Here is a 21,644-nt window from a genome sequence, read left to right as displayed (position 1 = left end):
ACAGTCAATGCAGACCGTAATGAGGGGGTCTTTCACACCCCTACGTTCGGTGGCGCTCAGTACGACGCCTGACGACGCCTGAGGTCTGCATCCCATTATGCATGTCAGCGACCTGCTGTTTAACAATACGACAATCGATGAGGTCCTATCGATACAATGCACCGATGAAATCCCGTTGACACTATGTGTCAAATAAAAAAATGTATTTTGTTAGCAGTCTTAAGTAAATTAATTCAAAAGCAGAAGTCACAATTTCTAAGGAATTAAACTAGATGAGGCAACTCAAAGAACGTACACAGTATTGTGTGACTGCAAGTGAAACTTGTTGTCCTAAACGCTATTGTATACTGCCCAGCTGAACAACAGAAGCAGCACAGGAAGTAACTCTGATGTAATAAAATCACAATCAACAAGGTGGAGCCGGATGAAAGTTTGCCTCAGTCGGCACTTTGAGACATTTTCATAGCAATATGAGATACTAGCAGAACTCCCATGAGCCAGAGTCTGTGCTGGCAGAATTGCTGCTACATCAGTGGTGAAAAGAGCGGAATCCTTTAACGCATCGGGGGGACCGCCCACAGATATCCGGACGGGATACACCAAACCCAGACAACTGCCACGGAAAAGGGGAATGGCGGAAGCAAGTCGACACTCACCTGCAGGGACAGACGGACTCTTTAACAGGATGCATGTTAAATGCCACAAAAATGGAGCCTCGGGATATGAACCTCAAGACCTGGGCAGAGTCAGAATTTAAGGTTCGCTGCTGTTTGGATCTGAGAGTGAAGCCCAGAGATACATAACCTGGTGTAACCAGCTCAAAACCAAGCAACAGGTAAAGTACTGTAATACGGTCTGATTGGTCGTCTTTCACCAAAAGATGCAGTGAAAATGCAGTATTTTGGCAGTGAAGGAGTCTGATTTAGGCACCTTTAAGATGCAGATCAGTTGCCTCCAGATGTTCCCATATTCCAAGATAATAATCTCAGCATAAACACTGCTAAGCCAATTCAATCGTAGGCTGACAGACATCAGGATGAAGTCAAACAGCTCCCGCAGTCTCTACAAGCGCCAGATCTAGACATCCATTGTATCCTGAAAGTTCTGCAGGGCACGGTGTCAAGCAGGAGTCCAGCTCAAAGTACTGGGGGGGCAGGGAGGGGTTTACGTCCAGAAAAAAAAAATCAATATCCTACAACATACAGTTCAGGGGCTGTCTGACCTCATTCCAAGAAGGACTGAAGCTGTTGTGAAGGTAAAGGGCAGCCCCCCTTCCTCGGTGCTAAACATGGAGTAGGGGGCTGCATTACTGTGTCCACTTGCAGCTGTTTTGAATTAATATAATAAAGTTAAGTACCAGCTTCCATAAGCAAGTGGGCAAAACACAACAGAGAAGGACGTACGTCATCTAACTGGAAGCGATCATCATGCAGTCCAGGAGACTAAGAGTGTGGCAGCCAAACTTATAGGACAAGTATATACGATACATGATGTTAGAGGTGGCACATATGAATCCATCCATCCATCCATCCATGCAAGAGCTTATCCTGGTCAGGATCTTGGTACCGCAGGGAGCCTGAAGCCACTGTCAGCCAAAACCGGGAACAAGACTGTGATACACCCCCGTCAGGATGCCAGTCCAGGACACAGATGCATTATAGGTAATTCTTTAGACAGTATGACTCACAACCAGTGTTGAGTATAAAGATTTATAGTCACAATGTACTCAATTGATTGGTTGAAACAAAACCCTGGTCTGGATTTGTACTTGCTGGAGCTGAGCTTTAGACTTCTATCTATAACGGATCACTTTTGTGAGTAACTTCCCCAACACTGCCCACACCACACAGACAGAACATGCAAACTTCATGGGCAAGGCGGGATTCGAACCTGCAACCAAAGGAGGCCTCGGTTCTTCACATTAACATTTGCGCGTGTCAGTTTGGTAGGCACTGCTCATTACAGTAAGCTGAGCTGCACACTGCATGTTTGGAGGGAGGGTCTCTGTCTTTGGACCAACCCCCACCCCCCTGTCTGTAACACCTCGGGATTAACTGCCACTTGTTCTGGGACAGCCTAACCACACTGGACCCCCTGCCTCCCGAAAGCTAGCAGGTCACGAACATTCTGCCGTTGCCGTTGACGACTAGCCCGGAAACCTGGCGACGGGTCGAGGGGGCCAACGGGCAAGAGGGACTCAGACAAAGGGCCCAAAAAAAACCCAGAAATAAATCAGAGGCAAAATCTCAATAGCAGAACCAGAATGTGAGATTAAATACACAGGCCCCGCCCCCTATATCACCCCACCATTGTCCTTCATGAAAAGCAAAAGACATAAATAGGAAAAAAATGGCCCTTTAACAGAAATTACTTCCCTAGTTTATCACCATGGCTCATTTTATTAAGAAAATCTATTTTCCTCCTCAACTTTGCGTATAAAAACGGGCTTCAAGCCCAGAACCCGCGGGGGCTCCGAAATATTTAATAGCGCCAATTTACAACGGCTTCATCCCCTTGGTTCAAATAAGTATATTCTCCACCCGAAGCCTGTGACCAACTGGCTCAAGGTAGCTGGCATGTTTTTAACTAATCTCATATTTCAAAAAAAATAAATACTCGCTGCCGAGCTTGCGGCCCTCATGTTCCGGGGTTGGATCATATCTCGCCGACCATCGAGGCGAGGAACAGGCCGAGTGGAGGTACAAGGAGGTGTCAGGCGCAAACAGGCGGCACGAATGGGGCGGGGCTACAGTTTTCAGATAGGGTCAGTGCTCCTCACTGGCCCCTGGAGTACCCCCCCCTCCCATGTTGCTCACCGATTCAAAATAAATCATTGGCTAATGATAAGGTTGGACCCTTTGTTGTATGAGTTATGGACACTCTTATTCCTCCCCACCTTAAAAAAAAATATTAGAATTCACCCCTGGGCACAAAGAAGTTGTTTCACGCACAAAATGGAAAAGGGGGGGGGGGTGCTAACAGCTGAACCACAGCTGACTGTATGCCGGATTGATGGAATCAACACCACAGACGCTGGCTAACGGGAGTGAGCCACATGGGGAAATAACAGGGAGGGCAATTACGGTAGATTAGGTCAGGGTTCTGCGACGTGACCACGAGGGGGGGGCTCCTAAAAGGGCTGCAGAAACTCTAAATCCGGGGGCCCGGACGCTCCGACTGTCGACCATGCTAATCCGGCCATGCTAATCTGACCACCATCACACAAAATGGGTCACAGCCACGTTATCCGACCTGGGCTCTGGCCAGAGCCATAAGCCTTGGCAGGAGAAAGAAATTAAACCACCCTGGCACAGGTTTAAAGAATTAGATACGGAGCCAGAAATGACAGGGTAGGGTGCATGACTATTTGAATGACACTGACCCTGACCAATGGGAGGCTGATGGCTGGATACCACACAGATACTGAACCAATCACAAATCAGAAGACACTACAGAGTGCCACCGTCACCTTCCAGTGATAAAAGGTAAAAGACAAGATGGAAAAAAGATAAAACACCCCAGGAGGGCTTGTGTGTGGAGATCAGAGCAACAAATGATCACTAGAGAAATTGTAGGAGGTTCTGGAAACCTCAAAAAGAATCACTCACATTGAAATCTTTTAGAAGATGAAATCGGAACATGGAGGCTGATTGTAATTGGTGCAAACTCATAGACCGTCTCAAGTTCTCCCAGTATGAAGGACAGGCCTGCAGCTGCCTTGACTGGTTTCTTGTGCTAATGTTGGTCTCAGGGCCACTTTGGCTACAGGGTGCCTTTGAGGAACGGAGGGCGGGCCTAATTGGCACTTAATACCACCTGCGAAGATTGCACGTCATACGAGGTCTGAGCAGCATGGTGGGTAGGTATTGGGAGGTGAGCTTAGTGACTAGAGGAGAAAGAAAGAAAAAACTGCCTCGAAACACTTCAGAAGTGTCACACTTAATTTTTATTTTTCATGACAATAACCAGTAGGCGTATACTCATCGTGCCTTGTCATTACTTCTTTCAAAAGCCGCACTGAAATCATCCATTAAATCGGAACTCTTTTTCAGCAGGTCAGCCAAAAATATTGAGCTATTTCATTCAACAAATCTCAAAAATGAATAAAAATAATGACCCGAATTTTTTTTGCGTCTTCATTCGGTATTGATATTAAACATTCTGACATATAAAATATAACCTGGGCCAGTTTTCTATTTTTACCGACTGGCTTCCATCCACAGACAATATCTGTCTGCTGTCAGGACACAAGGTGGCTGATAAAACGTCAGAAATGAAGAACCTCAGATTTGAACGGGAGTTCCTGCTCCATTTATGATACTAATAAAGAAATGGTCTTTGCTTCCTCTTTCAGTCTGCGCACTGTCACCTGCCCTGCGCGCGATTAGGGCAAGGAGGCGCAACAGCGCAGCCCTGGCGGCTGAACACCGGGAGGTGTCCTTCCTCCTGGGGTGCGGCCGTTCTTTTCACCGGGGCAAACGGCTGCCAGCTGAAAGTTCAACGTGAACGGGCAAGAACAGGCCCAGAAAGGAGAAGAGGAGCCCTGGGGCTCAATTAATCATCAAAATTTGACCAAATCCTAAAAAAATAAACAAATAAACGTAGAGCTGGTTTACCCAGTTTGGAAAAATGCACTACACTGGCAGACCAGAGTTTTGACGCTCCTGATATATTATCAAGAAAACAAGCCAAAATAGTCAAAAAATAAAGCCAAAACTTTCATACATTATTAATCGTCGTCTCTTACTGTTAAGTACTGAAGAGTTCTCTTTTTTTCTACGCCATAGAAAGCGAACATAAAAGGAGGGAATGATTCTGTATAATATTTCAAATGTATCAACGCTCACAATTACCGCCGCGAACAATGCCACCAAGATGTCCTCCCAATGTCTTTGGGCGTGCAAACACATTTATAATTGACGCAGGGATCCGAGCCAAAAATAAAATCAAAACAAAACTAATCACATCTGTCAAGCGTGATGCCTAACTCGCTAGACGAGTAACTATAGGCGAAAAAAAAAAAACTCATGAAACCGGCTTCTGACTGCCACCATTCATCTGCCGTAAACCCTCGCCCTACATGCACGCACACACAGGTTAAAAAATAACGAGGAAAAATGCACCCCCTGCAACGAAAAACACTGTACGACCCACTAGAGCCCGGTTCCGATCCCAAATCCCACAGGCCGCCAAGCAGCCTACTGCGATGCGTGTGACCGCTGCGATCGCTATGTTGCTAGGCTCATCAGCCCAATGAATGTTGAGGACCCAAAGAAAACCCACTTAAAACCTCAATTGCACATGGACACATAGCTGAAGCTGTCCCTGTGTGCCCGTAGGTTTTAGTTACACCATTTTAAAACAATAACAGTAATATTATATGTGTCCTTCGTGGGCTGATAAGCGCCACTCTAACAACAATCATCGCTGACAATGTGGCTTTTTCTGCTTTTAGACGGACTAGGGACACCCTGTAATACTTCACGCACACATTGCACCTATATACTGTTTAATAATTATTATTAAGCCGGGAGCTAGTGACTAGCAAAGCACTCCGGAATATCCGTATCCGTCCCAGGACAAAACTCTGGTCACAAGTCCAACCCCCGACTTTCCCACCCAAACGTCTTACTCCCCTGAACCGATAAACAGATTTCGCCATCTGTTTGCCGATTCTCTTGCATCATCCCATGTTCAGTAATGTAAGTCAACATGTCCTGACAATCGTTACAATTTGATCGTACGCAAAAAATATGTCTCCTGACAGTCCCGGGAAACTGACCCCCGGCGAACCACTCGCAGGTCCGTACTTGCTGGCTAATGTGTCAAAACTGTCCCCGCAAGAGTGCGACACATAGTACAGCGCAAGCGAGTCAGGACACCTTTCGCAGATACTTTCGGGTTTTAAAAGTCTGCAAGCAAACATGCAAAATAACTCAAATTTATAGACATTGTAATTAACATAAATTTGCACCAAGCCATGCTTTAATGTAGGATAAATATCATTTGCGAAACGCACTAATTATTACGTTAAACCATCCGTTATTGTTACTATTAAAATTAATGTCATCCCATATTCAATATCGACACTTAAAACACGGATATCGGACAGGGGAAGGAACAGCTACGGCATATCGAAAGGCCAAAATGGCATTTACATGCACAGCAGTTACTGTTCCATTGAGTGATGTTTAAAGACGAGACCGATCAGCGCAGCACCTTATTGAGAACCGCTTTCCAAATTCAGCCCACTCTCTCCTTTCTGCTGAGCCCAGCATTTTTTGCCTTTCGGGAGGAAAAGCAGAGCGAACTTTTCCGGACTCTATCTTGAGTAAGAAAAAGAAAGAAAAACTCTTTTGCGAATATAACCGGTACCGCAAGCACCCAATATTAGGAAATCACGCTGTAACACAGAAATCTGAATACTACATCAAAACAGCGCAAGTCTGATCGTTTTAAACTAATCTCTTTTGTCAAAGAAATAGCTCGCGATCCGCGAGTGCGTTTCCACCGTACCTTTATCCAAAGAGCAGCGCAGTTACTTTCCGATTGTTCGTCTGTCTGTGTTTTTACCCCTGCACCCTATAAAAGCATTATTTATATTCCAGGAAGAGGGCAGATGCGTGCGGATCGGACTCCATGCCTCCGCTGCGCTGCGATCCCAGCCCGGCACTCCCATGCGCTCCAGCCTGGCGCAGACAGCATGTAAAGAGAGCTGCCCAGGTGATGACATCACCTCTCACCATGGCGACAGATCCCGCCCCCAGAACCAAAGCCCGCTTCACCTGCACCAGGTCCGATCCAACAACCTTATTTTTTTACATTATTTATATTTATGTATCAGATGCTTTAGTGCAGGCAATGTTAGAGACTAGGGTCAGTCGGCATCCCTTATGGTTAAGAGCCTAGCTCAAAGGCCCAAAGATGGGATTATTGTACCAGCCCCAGGATTTGACCAAACAACCTTCCGATCACAAACTGAGAGTCTTTTCCTGCAGAGCCACACAGAGTTCCCCTATGCAAACTAACACCTTATGCTCTTGTCATGGGCTGGACGAGCCCCTGCCCGTTGAGTCTTTGCCCGTTACACACGTGCCCCTCCCGTTTCATGTGTCCGTGGGGCAGGGCACTGTAGTCTCATTATGCTGAGTAAAGGGGAAAAAAAACACCCAGAAAACTGCAACAGAAACTGGAAGATTCCCATAATTAGTCAGTAGCGTCACCCACTGGCGTTGCCTCTGAAAATCCCTGTTACCCTGTATCTCATCAACCCCTAATTCCATCTCAGCGAAAATAGTCTGTATAGCAGGAAATACTGTCTTAATTGCTCATCCGCCCAAACTGATGGGTTCTCAGTTAGCATGTGGACTGAATACTCAGTTTAAATTATTTCAGACTCAATACCTATTCCTAATCTTGGTTATTAGTTATACATAAGAGAGGCTGGATGCTTTCAGACACGAGCTGCAGCCCCAGTTTTGCAGCACCTTTTATAGTGTGTTCAGAATAAAGAAAACAGCTGCCTAACAATCCAATATTAATACAAGACCCTGGGCAATGGATTCTCTCTCTCTCTCTCTCTCTCTCTCTCTCTCTCTCTCTCTCTCTCTCTCCCTCCCTCCCCCATGTGACATTTTTAAAGATGATCTGTTTTAACCCTTCCTGTCCAAGAGGGCAGACCAGACGCAGTCAGATAATATCCAGGGATGGTGTGAACAGCTGCAAACATCTGGAGAGGCAGGGTATAACATAAGGGTATCCTATTCATCAAACAGAGACTTTACAGTCTGTGCCAGACCAGAGACTTAATAAAACTGCCTTAATTGCCCTCCTCTGTCTTCGATTACCGTGGGGTCACTGCAGGAATGTGTGACAGCATAGAATGACACAGTGGGGCAGCACTTCAGCCTTACAGCTCCAGGATTCCGGTTCAGTTGCCCACATTGTGTTATCTGTTGGGGGGGGGTATTGCGGGTGCTTGAACACCTGCCTATTTTGCCCAGACTACTTAATGTGAACTTATGCATGACCTTTATTTTTGGTACCGAATGCTTCTTTGTAATACCTTTGAGTGTGCTCCCCCCAAAATGTTTTTGCACTGCCCTTATCTCCAGCCTAGCGCTCTGTCCTTCCTGGGATTGGCTCCAGCCCCCCCCCCCCCCCCCCATGATCCTGTACTGGACAAAAGGTTGGAAGACGGATGGATGGATGGATAAAGGTAACACACAATTTCGAGCTATGAGCCCACAATGTACTGAGAATAACTACTAATTAGAGAATGTGAATTAGACAACTCTGAGATTTAGTTACACCTCCGCGTACAAGCGGAAGATCTGTTCCTGGAAACAGACGGCGCTCAGCGCTCTGGGCCGGAGCCCAGCCGCCACCGCCGTCATGGCACAGCCACGGGAAGCCCAGGGCACTGCCAAGCACACTCGATTGGCACACGCGAGACGGGGACGATAAAGTACACCACTCCCCACTCAGAGTCGGGGAGCAGCGGCCTTAAAAACCCACACTTATCTCTCCTGTGGGGGAGTCTTAACGATTAACCCCCCCCATCTAACTTCATGCATCTCTGATGGCCTTCAGTTTAAAAGATTCTCAAGAGCCCATTGTTTCTACTTAAGGTCACATGACCCCCCCCCCCCCCCCCCCACATCCCAGCAGAAGGTGACCCGTCCTTCCCAGGTTCCAAAGCCTACCCTCCCTGCCCTGATGAGGGAGGGAAGGGGGGCAATTCCCCCCCACGCATTCCTCACACCCATAGTGATTCAAAACAAGCTCGTAGGGTAGTGTGGAATGTCCCGGAAAGGCAGCAGGGACCTGCAGAGCCCGTCCTGACCACAGCCGTCAGATTCACAGCAAGCTGGTGAACAAAGAATCCGTCGCCTACTTAGCCCTACGCTGATTATGTTTGATATAAACAGCCAAAGGTACATCCCTAGTTAGCCTGCCGTTAAACTCCGCTTGAGGTTTCCTGCGCATGGCAAAACCCACACGTCAGTTATCAGCCCAGGACACGAATTCAAGCAAATAAAAATCAGGCAAGCTGCGAACGTCGGTCACGATGTATGGAATGAAAGTCGGCTTCGTCGTATCGTGCTGCAGTCAAACAGCACAGTCCTTCGCGGGCGTTGCCATGCTGCGTGGCCACAGTTGCGTCTAATGAAACATCATTTTCACCTTGCCAAGTGGCGTCCAGTCCATAAAACGTCATCCTGTATAAGTGCTATCCGTATGGAATCACCAACCCATTTATGCATCATTAACTGACGCTCAACACGTGGAGCATTGCACTAGGAACGCGATGGTCGTGGGTTCGAATCCCAGGGAGAAAACCCAAAATGTAACCCTTCCCCGTTTCTTCAGAGTAAACCGTCAGATGAATGAGTCCATGTAAATCCGAGCCGTAAGGGAGAGATTCCACAGCAACGTCCTCCACACGCTCAATGCTCACATCAGAGAAAATGTCTCCAGCTGCTTATCTATAGACATTTATGGGTTAAATATTTCAGGATTTGTCCCATTCCCCCGGATGACAGCGTTGCCCAGGTGACCGGCCAAAGGTGGTGAGCCTGACCTGTTCACGGAGACGTTCTTGGTGGCCCATGATGGCGATGGCATGGTGGGGGTACTTCTGTTTCAGATGCTCCAGGAAGGCCTCGCGCTTCCTGTCCATGTCAGAGGGCTGCATGGCCAGGATCTCCTGTGAGCTGCGTGCTCCGCCCACCGTGTGGCGCCGTGGCGCACTCCGAGAGGACTTGGGGTCTGGGCGGTTACTTCCGCTGGCTGGGGTGGCTTTGTGCCCCAGGAGCTCAGCATCATCTGGGGAGGCGGATCTCAGGCTCCCCTTGGGCTGTTCTGTGACAGAGACAGAAGAAGGACTGAGCCAAGGGGTCTTAGGTTCAAATCCCACACTGCTGTGCACAGTTGCAGGTTAAGAACTACAGACGTTAAGATTCTCCAAAATATTAAAAATATAAAAATCAATCTACAACCTAGTCCAGGTGTAAACATCTAATTTACAAGTCGCAAAATGAAAAATTTATTTAGCAAGTATAAAAATAATTAAAACATCAGACCATCAGACCTCTGTTATACACCTCGTCAGTCATGTGTCCAACGATGCATATTTCATCTAGTCGTTTTGAACACGCATGACAGCGGCTATGAAAGGCTGAGTAGAGAGTAACTTTCCGGATGTGCGCACACCATTTGCAAGGATTATTTTTATTCCAATTAGCAGGAATTCTCTGAAACCCACATCCTAGGAAAGCAAAGCGATCCTCCGCTCGGCCCAAGCGGACTGTTCTAGAATCACCGGCTGCTGGGAATCAGGGCCCCTAACCTCCCCCATCCCAAAAGCTGGGGCAGTTGGGGCATTTAGTGATTAGACAGAGCCTGCTGCCAAACACGGGAGCCCCCATACACATGCCCCTAATGGCTCAACTGTGGGCGGGGGGAGGGGGGGGGCACTCCTGGCTGCTGTTATTGGGCACCAGTCCAGCTCTACATTCCTTCCCCAATTATCCTGAGGTTAAAATGGGGGGGGGGGGGGGGGGGGGGGGGGGGGGGGGTCTCCTGAGCGGCTACAGCTGTTTTACTGAGACATTTTCATCAACACAACCGGTATCAAAACATCTGTAAATTAATCATGTATAAAAATACACAATTTTTGGCCGCAGCAGCGAATCTGTTTCAATATGAACTGGACAAAGACAAACAAATCTGAAAAGTAAAATACCCCCCCCCCCCATAAATTTCTGGTTTATTATATCAGGAAGAGGAGGGGAAAGATCAGCATATGGTGCATGATGGTAATCTGGAGTCACTGGGCGTCCCGCTGTTTCGGAATGTGACCCCCTCACCCGTCAGGCACGCGAGCGGACACCCCGCAGGGTAACAGCAGGCCCCAGGGGTTCAAGTTCATCCTCTGAACTCCTCAGCAGGAGGATGGGAGAGTGTTTTTGGATGCCGAAAGTGCCAAGTCACACCTAAGAGGCACAAAAACAGGAGACGATACTCTATGGTGGCCGTCATTTACACTGCGAGTTATTCAGCAGAAGAAACTCTGCAATTAAAAGGAGCTCTGCGACCTTCCGGAAAAACAGTGAGAAGCTATTGATGCTAACAAAAGCCCCCCATTCACGTTCTCCAGCACACTGATGGGGTGTCTTAGGGCTTTCTCCAGGACATCACTCATACCATTCATTTATGTAGGACCCTTGAGGTTTGGGCCCCCTGTTGGTCACAAACAGTCACTACACTAAATATTAAATAAACGCGTGCCTTATTAGGAGATGCTGAAGCAGCATGTTCTGGTAAAGCTAGCTAGCTGCGATCTTCGGACTCTACTGGCGAAGGGGGAGGGGTATGACTGGCTGAATGGGACCCCAAATACAACAGACCCACCCCTGGTTGTCATCGGTGCCTAACATCCAAATCTTGTACAGAATCATCACTCGATTAGAATGAGTGCGGAACGTAAAATGCCCAACATTTGCTCAGTCACGATGACCAGAAGAGAATCGGAGTACAGGAAAGACCGCGGCTGGCATAGCCTTGGCGAAGTCATGTAGCAGACCGGATCACCGCAAATATTTGAAAACAACATGGCTAAACCTTCCGACAGCGACTAAAGATGGGAAGTAAACCAAAATGAACAGTCCAGCTTGCATTTTTCTCCTATCTTAGCAGTCCACTAAAATAAAACTAAATAAACCTCCTTCATTACACTTAAACAGCAACTATCGTTCCTTTAAAGAAACAGCCGAAATGAGAACAGCGATTGTTTTCAAAACTGTTATACAGTAGCATACTGAAAATAAAAAAGATAAATAAAACACTTAAGATCTTATCACTTAACAGTCTTAATTGATTCTTCACATTTAAAAACATCCCATGAGTATTTAAGACTGCAAACGTCGAGTTTTAAAGAACCGAATTATATATATCATCTTGTTAAGCTATTTAGTACTGATATAAGTACTGATCCAGGAAACAGTAATGGAACTTTAAAAGGAACGTGCCTAAAATGAGGGTCAGCAGCTGTATTTAAAACAAATCATTCTTAACGCAGATGAGCGTTTCCTTTAATTAAAATATGATGATGTCAATCTGCTGAGTACAGTCTGTAATATAACGTCAAATTAGGAAATTCAAATTGGTCTCATTGCTGTCTCATGCAGGGTGACCCCATATCGGGGAAGCGTTTACGAACGGATTGGGGTTAGAGTTATGAAAATGAAATAAATGTTCTATTTAACTCCCCTTTGAGATGATAAAAGTAATGGACATCGAACAGCCATTTTTTTTCAATTTCACAAGTGACCCAAAGATGACAAAACTGAAGTTTGAAATATATTTAAAGATCAAAATATAAAAAAAATAAAAAAGATTAATTAGACTTTGGTCTATATTGGGAATCAGAGAAGGAATAAAAGTGTATTCATTGTAATAGGACTTGAAATCTGTTTTATGTGTAATTAAAAATGACTTATTTTATCATTAGAAGATTTTAATCAGCATTACAGATAATCACCTGGCCCGGGGGCAGATTTGCCTAACTACTATGCCCCCTATTGGTCGAGGTGAATTGTGTATTACAGGTGTCACAGCCATGAGCCAGAGTTCTAATCACATGACTCACCAGCGGCATAGAGACACAAATTCTGAGATTCCTGGAAGTGCCTCTTCATAGAAGTTAGAGCCTTTCCATTCAAACCAGCCACAACAGAAACCTCTACAGTCGCAGGATGCAGGTATAACATGAGTATAGATGGATCGTACATTAAATATGGTCTCATTTTCATTTATAAAATACTGGGTTAACTCAAGGAGAAGCAATTTAAGTCAGGAAAAACATGCAACAAGGTTATAAGGAGAATCGCACTAAATGCGCTAATCAACAGGCAACGAAGTGCTCAGAATGTCTAGAGGTCCAAACGCTGTGAAGTCTCGTGTGGAGCATCAAGGGATTGGCGTTAACAGTTTGACAGGCTGTAGCACAACCAACTAGCCTTGAGAATGTCCAGTGCAGGAAAAGACTCCCCAATGGGGTCATCGAAGCAGAGTCGAGTGAGAGTCTAGAGCAGGGACACGTAAGGATGCAGCCACAAACATTTGCCTCAGAAAAACAGCACCCCACCCCCCCCCCAAAGGCCTTGCCCTATCTGGTATGCCAGAATATGACGTTGTTTATTCAGAATGAATAGCCAGCAGGCCTAAAGGCCACAGTGTTCTGATGGCAGACCATGATGTCTAAGTTATTGTTGTGGAAGATGACAAGTAGTCACACCCAGATCTCGACCCGATAGGCAGAGGAGATGTAAACAGCAGGGATCACTCTACTGTTGGACCAGAGCCGATGTGTCCCAACAGCCAATGAGGGGACGGGGATAGTTGCCTAAAGCCACCACACAGAGCAGTGTTAGGTACACGCACACCCCCACCACACAGAGCAGTGTTAGGTACACGCACACCCCCACCACACAGAGCAGTGTTAGGTACACGCACACCCCCACCACACAGAGCAGTGTTAGGTATACACACACCCCCACCACACAGAGCAGTGGTAGGTATACGCTAGTGCTGTAGTTCTCGAGATCGGTCTCAGTCTTGTCTTGGTCTCGACTCTATTTGGTCTCGGTCTTGTCTTGGTCTCAGACACAGCGGTTTCGATGGGATGGGGAAAAAAAAAAAGAGAAAACAGCGCATCCTCACAGAACAGTATCATTATTTATTACGCGCCTCAATTCAAATGCAACCAGTGAGATGCATCTATTTTAAAAACGTTACATTGCATGCATTTTCTCAACGGACACTGCCAGCGCTTCACAGTCCACACACATCATATTATAGCAAAGTCGGCAAAGAAATGTCCGAAAATGTCAGCGAAGTCGGCAGTAATTAACTTTGGCTTTGCAGAGCGCAAAGAGTTTGCCAACTTCCACCGTGCATGTCTAGGTCACAAAATGTTGCAATCACTAGTGTCCGTAAAGTGCAAGCAAACTCTCCTATAAATATTGTGTGGAGCCGGCACGTCAGGATGGGCTCCCAGGAGCCATTGTGGTGAGCGCGAGTGCCCAGTTGGCCGTTTATTGTGTTCTGGGGGACATTAGAAGAGGGAGGAGATGTTTGTGCAACTCTTGATGTGTTTCTGTGTGGTTATGTGTGTTACTTTGTGTGTTTGAGGCCTTCTCGCCATTCACCCTCCTCCAGAGAGTTAGCTGCCGGAGAGGAGTGAATGGCGAGCGAGAGCTGCTGTGTTGGGGTGAGGAGCAGTACTGGAGCATGTCAGTAGGGGGCACAGTACTCTTTGTATGCAAGTCTGTTTTAAAGTTGAGAAATAAAAAGACGTTTGCTTGAAGATCAGCGTGTCTTCGCATTCTCTCTCTCACGCTCGCCACAATATATATTATGTTTAAGAACGATAAATATATGGTCAAGAATATATATGGTTATACGATGTATTTGTGTACCCATCTGGTATTTGTTTGTGTGGGTGTATTGTTTAATCATTACAGTGGTGTTATTTCACATAATAAATCATCATTGATTTTATATAGCATCTGTCTATGGGCATTGTGTTGAGCAAGCATTCGTTCTTTGCTATATGGTAAGTAATTTTAGTGATGTTGATATCGAAGTGTAAAGATTACAGTGGGACAATTCCAGTTTATCTATTAATGGATACAACATAGTCTATAGCATAGTTATAATTCAAATAAATTAGGTATTTTACATTCATTAGAAAGCACGGTCTTGGAGGTGCAAGACAATCTGGAGGCTCATTCTCTTCAATTCAAAGCAAGGGATCATTACATAGCCATGTTCATAGCTTACCAAGGCCTCTGTCCCTGGTATAAGAGACTTAATATGAACATCTTTCTGGTACATCCCATCTCTTTTCCTTGACGAGGTCTGATAAAATGGTTATAGGAGAGAATTGCTGAGAATATTATTTTCCATCAGGCCTCGTAACTATGACAAATCTGGGAGATTTTAAATGAGAGACATATGGACAATATAACTGAAAAAATAACATGAATTTGATTTGATGAGTAAAGGCACTTTACAGCAATGCCTTTTTTCTCTACAGTTGATCTGAGTAATGTGATGTCGATTCTAGCCCTAGTCTGTTTTCGGTCTTGGTCTTGGTCTCGACCAGCCTTGGTTTTGGTCTCGCCTTAGTGTGTCTTGGTCTTGGCACCCTCAAGTCTCGGCAATGTCTTGGTCTCGGTTTAGGTAGTCTTGACTACAACACTAGTACACCCCCACCACACAGAGCAGTGCTAGGTAGACGCACACCCCCACCACACAGAGCAGTGGGAGGTACACGCACACCCCCACCACATAGTCTCCCCGGGATGGCCAACTGTCCCTGAGGACTATTTTTAGTAACCCGGACTGGCACTCATTCCCTGCCAGTGGCTGGGACGCGAAGCGGTGAGGCGTCAGACTCACCTTCCAGCAGGCAGTCCTGTGAGCCACCCGTGCTCGAGGTCAAGGCCCCCTCCATTATTGAGAGCACCCCCCCAGGGAAGGTGTGCACACCCAATTCCGAGCCGAAACTTGTAGACGAGGCAGTAGTTCTTGTGAGTTTGACGCCAAGTAAAGTGCGTTTGAGGTGGGGGGGGGCATTTACATGGTGCTCTGATGTCACTCCTCTAAAATGGTCACGGCTTTGGGGGGAGGAGGGGCTAAGGGGGGCATGACAGCTGTCAGACTGCCTGGCTGCCAGTCTGCAGCCCCGGTACTGACCAATGAGCCTGTCAGGAGGCACCCTGCTGGAATGCAGGTGAATACTTCAGTCATCAGACAGGGGGCGAAGGAGAGCAGAATCCACAACCATGCCAAACACTACTCTAACCAAACCAGCGGAATTCTGACAACAGGACAATCACTCTAAGCTGTGCTGAATCATTTTCATGGTGTTTAAGAGGGTTTAAAGTCACCTTTGCTTAGCGTGACCAAAGGCAGGCATTCCTGTGGGTGTCCGTGAGCATGACCAGGCATTCCACGCCGGAGCATGACACACCTCAAGATCTGGATGCTTCAAAACAAACCTGCAGTACGTTACGGAACAGTGCTGTGAAATGTGAGGAAAGCGAGAAAGCAGCCCGAGGAAGATCGGACAGCCCGAAGGGCCCATGTACTCTGTCACCACGGCGACGGCGTGTCGGACAGACACCGTCCACCGGTTTTCTGCCTGCTTTTCTGCAATTTGTAAGTAAAAGTAAAGACGTGCATGACATAATGATGGGTGGGAGGGGGGGTCACATGGGGACACAAGCGCACGATGACATCAGTCGCCACATTCATGACTGTGGGGACCTGCAGGGTCTTATGAAGGATCTTAAACTACAGGATGCATACTGTACATAATACATACATACATACATACATACATACACACACAAGTTTTTTGATTGCAGAATAAACTGATTTCCGGACTGTAAACCTTGAGCAGTAACTCTGACATAATCTACCACAACCGCCATACATTTCTCATGTGGCCATGCTATAAAGTTTTACAGCCTGCTCCTGTCTCGGAGTGTTGAGGACGACGTTAACGAGCCTCAGATGCCTACCACCCCCCACACACACAACCTCACACAGCTAATTAGTCTTTAGACCACCCCCTCAAGCAGATTTTTATTCTTGAAAGGTTTGACTTGAATAAGTGAATCACTGGCACGCTCTGTGGCAGCGGCTAACAGACCGGTCCACTGTGAACCTTCGCGGGGGTGTCTCCTTTCAGGCCGAATGGCGCATTCTGCGCTACCTGTATTCCTAGGAAACAGCAACAGGGTGGCAGATATCAGACTTCTTCACGAGCCACATTGTCACAGAATGTCACAACTTATCACATTTTGGACACACTTAGTCACATCTCTATTTGTGTATTAGTGTGACACACACCCCCAGATCCAAAAGTGATGTTACGTGACTTAAACTCCTGCCAATTAGAGCAGCTCTCATGTAACTGGTTCCGTTCTGGAAGCGAAACCTATGATGCGGTACCTGGTTGCCCTGGGCGACCGCAGCTAGCAACTGGCACCGCAGCAACACATTCCTGAGCATTGTTCCAGCCAGCACCCTGAGCACAGGCTAGACTGTACACTGCCCCCTTGAGGGCAAATTACCAGTTTCACACAACTCTGGAAACATACTCCTTACTGAGTTTCCCTCCAAGATTAAAGTGTTTCGGGAGACAGGGTGACACTGGATTGGGGGATTTTTAAAACATTCCACATTTTATTTAGAGAAAGCAGGGTCAACCAGTGCCTGGAGCAATTGGAGGTTAAAAGGTCATGCTGCTAATCGGCTACCTTCTGCTCACAGGCACAGTGCCCCAACCCGCTGAGCCACACATACCCTCGATTTAGGGAGGAGACGCGCTTCCAGTACCAGGTGACAGCAGGTGACACTTGGCATGTGACGGCCAAGCGAGGCAGACGAAATATCACAGGCGTACAGCTGTCAAGGAGCAAACTAGGGCTATGGGCCCCTAGGCTACGGCGAGTGGCCAGTAGCAAGTGCGAGATAGCAGTGGAGCAGCAGCTACACACAAGGCATTACAAAACATCACAAGAAGCTACCAGGAGACCTAATCAAATCCAAGTCAGCAGGAGAACGAGGATCCAGCTGAAGAAAAAACCATGTGACCCCCCCCCCCCCCCCCCCCCAGAGGTCAATATGAGGAATGGCGTCTGCTGCATTTATTACCAATACTTTCGCTGACGACCACCTGTCGAGCTTCGCATCTTTAAGGCTGCTTCCACCATGATGACTGCGCAAATAATTTCCCAGTTGGTCAAATATGACAGCTTCCCCTAGAGGAACCACCAGGCTGATAAAGGGGCTGATTCCAGAGCCCCCTGCAGGTCGAGATGGGAGTATAGCACTTTTAGCCATCAGTATCTATCGGACGTTTCCTTCCTGCAGCTCAGCAGTGAGTGCGAGGGTAACATCTTTCTCCTCCGCTGAAAATCACATGAGGAACATACTGTTTTGGCCTGAATATTAGACAGCCCCAATTATAAGATAGCCCACCACGTTTTCAAAAACAACTTTTTTCCAAAAGTATTTGAAATACCAAACCTTCTCTTTATAAAGAAAATTTTTAATTTTTTTTCTCAAGTACACAAGTTAACAATAACACTGTTAAAAAGCAACCACAGGCAATTGCATTACAATAAGTGTATTAACTGCAAATGTTTCTGTAAACAAATGTTTATTGTCTGGGGGAGGGGGCAGATAATCAATATTACAAACTCCACACCCCTAGAGGGCGCAGAACGCTTTCGATGCAGCAGACCCACATACAGAGCGCAAATAAATGTATCGCGGCGAGTGTGTGACTCATTTAAACAAAGGAGATGACAGCTCTTTCAAAATGGAAGCTACTTTATTATTAAAATGGAAGATACTTTGTTAATAAAGTTTCTTTATTAACAGTCACTATTGGTTTAGTACCAGCCGCGGTACAGACAGGGAAGCCAGTAATTTAAACGACACTCATGGTTAGACATCGCCGAATTGCGCGCATTCCACTGCAAACATCACACAGTTATGACATTTACCATCACCATAAACACACTAATACACATAGTAAGTCAGACTGCTGACACATACGTGCAGTGCACTGCCTCCCAGTAACTGTATAATTAGTCCTGCTGACCAACCCTGCGGCATCACATTTATGTTAGTCAATCGTGGACAGCAGGTAGGACCAGAACGGATGGAAAAGTTCACCTTGGGGATCCTGCACCAGCGGCGCACAAAATGTTTTTGCTAAAACGACGTCAATTCTGTGTGAAGTGTACGGCTGGGAGGCAGATTATTTATAACCATCTACTGTTGTATGTGTATAATAACTTTTAAACTGTAGCCCTTGTACAAGATGGACCCAGTTTTTTAGATGTTCAATAACAGCATCATATATTAAGGCAAATACGCCTTTATCTGTATTCTGTTTGACGTGTCCCACCCCGGCTTTACCCACAGGAACACCCAGAGTACCGCAGGGGTCACAGCACGCTACAGAGGCCCACGGAGGCATCCCATAATCACAGGGGAAGGCTCTAAGGCATGGTACCTCCTGCATCCTTAGCAAGCCTCCACCTTCCTCCACATTCCCCATTTCTCTCAGTCCCATTGCTCTTCAGTCCTCTTCGCCATCCCAATCAAAAGAAATCTTAATGAAGGTCACTAGCCAGTCAGATCGAAGCATTTAGGCCAAAGGCAGGTGGACGGAAACTCCTGAGTAAAACTAGTGTTACGATAAGGCAGGGCTTGAACCCTTTATTGACATTACATTCTTGTGCTTGTTCTGTACTGAACACTTATGAACATTTGCTGCTTTCTGGTAGTATAGGGCTTCCTGTTTTATGGCTCTCGGACCCCATCAATCCTGGCCGGGCTCTACTGTGCCAGAAGACGGATTACGCAATCCGACATGAGAAAAAAAAATATGGTTGGGGGAGGGGAGGGGGAACAGATGTCCGTAACTACATTTCCTGCCCTCGCCCAACAGAAATAAACATACGCAAATAAACTCCTGTCAGAAGAGTGACAGATAGCCAGCGGAAAGCCAAAGTTCAAGACGATTCCCAAGGCTGTCTGCTGTGAAAGAGGGAGGGAGAGAGGGAGGGGAGAGATATGAGGGAGAAGGAGAGAAATGGAGAACGTCTTCTTTTATTGACGGGGAATATTTACTGTGATTACTTCTAAACAAACACCAACGTCATCATCACTTATACCTGCATACATCAGAGCTGTCAAAGCTGAACACTGGCATCCGCCTAGTAAATCCCAGAATAACGATACAAAATCAGTGTAAATGGACACTCTTGTTACATTAGTATGCTCACTGTAATTAAGATCAATGCACAGTAGAGACTAAGGAACTCAAAGTCAAACCCGTGACAGCTTACAGCTGCCTACAGGCCATACACTGCAAGTGCAAGCACTGAAAAACTAAAAACAGCAACTCCGTAAACCTTCCACTGATCCATTCTCTCTTATTCTCCTTTTCACCAAATGCAAGTGCTATTTTCCCTTTGTAGACCAAGAATACATTCCCAGCAGGAGCCCAAAGACCCATGAGCAAGAGACACGGAGCTGCTCGCGGTAAATACCACGGCAGCCATCGGCCGTTTTAGTACCAGTTCAGCGAGAGAGGGTCAGTTCACTGCAAATGCCAGGTGCATATTGTTGAAATCCCACAGTAAAGCAAAATGTTCCTCTGGCTCGAAACAGGAACGGAAAGTCACTTAGACAAAAAGATACCCTCCTCCACCGTGGACATAGAGAGAGTCGGATGAGAGTCATAGGTTTCCAGGGGTCCATAATACAGGAGCTGGATCATCAGAGTAAATTGAAACTAGCCAAAACATACCAGCCAAGCAGTCAACCCAGCAATAGCATCAACTTGCACCCAGCGGCTCCCCACCACCACCAAGTTACTGTGGATTTAATATCATCACACTACGTCACGTCACTGTGTTACGCTGTAATATGTTGAATATCTTAGATGGCGACACATTATGACCATGACAGAAAGAGGTGCAGATCCCAAAGGGAGAATTTCTCTTGTACCCTTAGAAAGAATCCTACAAAAATCATGCAGAAGTCATGGCTCCGCCCCGCGACCTTTGAAGCCAAGTCAGCGGCATATCTTTATTTACATAATTAGCAGGATCCCCCAGAGGCTGCAGAGCTGGCATAAACGCACCCCCCACCCCCGGCCACCATGCCGTGTCACAGATTCCATCTCACGATCACAAGGGCGGCGAATTCCAGGACGCTGCCACCACGAACTTTAGCCGGGAATCGCATGCCGGTAGAAGAAGCGCCATACCTTGGATGTGGTTGATGGGCCAAGTATCGAATAAAGCGTGCGAGCAAGGCAGATCGCAATGGAAACTGCGCGATGCAGCAAATTCATGTTAGACATGCTGTACTTTGGCGCATTCTTGAAATGCCCCCGAGTGGCCACGGGTTAGGGGTTCAAACAGCGGGACAGGTATTGTGTAAGAACTAAATGTAACTTTTTAAACTAAGGATGAAAACCCCTTGGTGGAGCCTCTTATTCACCTGTAACACATCTTAATATCGCCATCTAGTGGCCGTGAGGAAAGCAGCAGTCTCATGTGGGTTGTGAATGGCCATGAGTAACCCTCACCAACAAAAACAACAACAAAAATCCTTCTTAAATCTCCCTTGCAGCCGCATTTTAGTCCCTGCAGTATAAAGCTAGACGCCGGCCAAACAGAAAACCACACTGCTGTTTCAAAAGGATGCTCTTTGGCTGTGGCAGAGCACATTAACGGGATGATCCGGATCATTCCGGTCCCAAATCCGGCCCAAATCAGCCACTGTTTTGTAACGGTTGCGGGCGCCTGGGCAGGACCGGCCAGGTGGCGGCTGATTGGCTGTTGATTACGTCACCTCTCCCCACCCCATCCAACCGCACCCTACCAGGGTGACTCTCAGCTCTGCTCTACAATGTACTCAGGGTATAAGCATTTACCGTGATGTAATGCTGGGAGTACGTAGATAAAAGTGGGTCTCAATCTCGCACGGTGATGTTAAACAGTTCCCCTTACTGATTTCTCACTCTGGTGCTGGACATC

At 46.7% G+C, this 21,644-nt stretch overlaps 1 protein-coding gene across 13 annotated transcripts in view; it reads right to left on the bottom strand.

The window, feature by feature from the left end:
* The window catches only part of si:ch211-285f17.1 (sickle tail protein homolog), a 120,603-nt gene that overhangs the window by 33,420 nt on the left and 65,539 nt on the right, over positions 1-21,644 (bottom strand). For 10 of the 13 annotated variants that reach the window (XM_049012393.1, XM_049012390.1, XM_049012389.1 and 7 more), the window contains one exon: positions 9,584-9,864. In XM_049012393.1, coding sequence (XP_048868350.1) covers positions 9,584-9,864 — 281 coding nt within the window. Of the gene's footprint in view, positions 1-6,516; positions 6,697-9,583; positions 9,865-15,468; positions 15,613-21,644 lie in introns of those variants that run through there. The other 3 variants (XM_049012394.1, XM_049012401.1, XM_049012402.1) reach the window with 3 other exon arrangements.

Source organism: Brienomyrus brachyistius, chromosome 4, assembly GCF_023856365.1.
Source record: "Brienomyrus brachyistius isolate T26 chromosome 4, BBRACH_0.4, whole genome shotgun sequence".
NCBI classification, from domain to species: domain Eukaryota; kingdom Metazoa; phylum Chordata; class Actinopteri; order Osteoglossiformes; family Mormyridae; genus Brienomyrus; species Brienomyrus brachyistius.
This window is presented reverse-complemented; position numbering and strand designations above follow the sequence as displayed.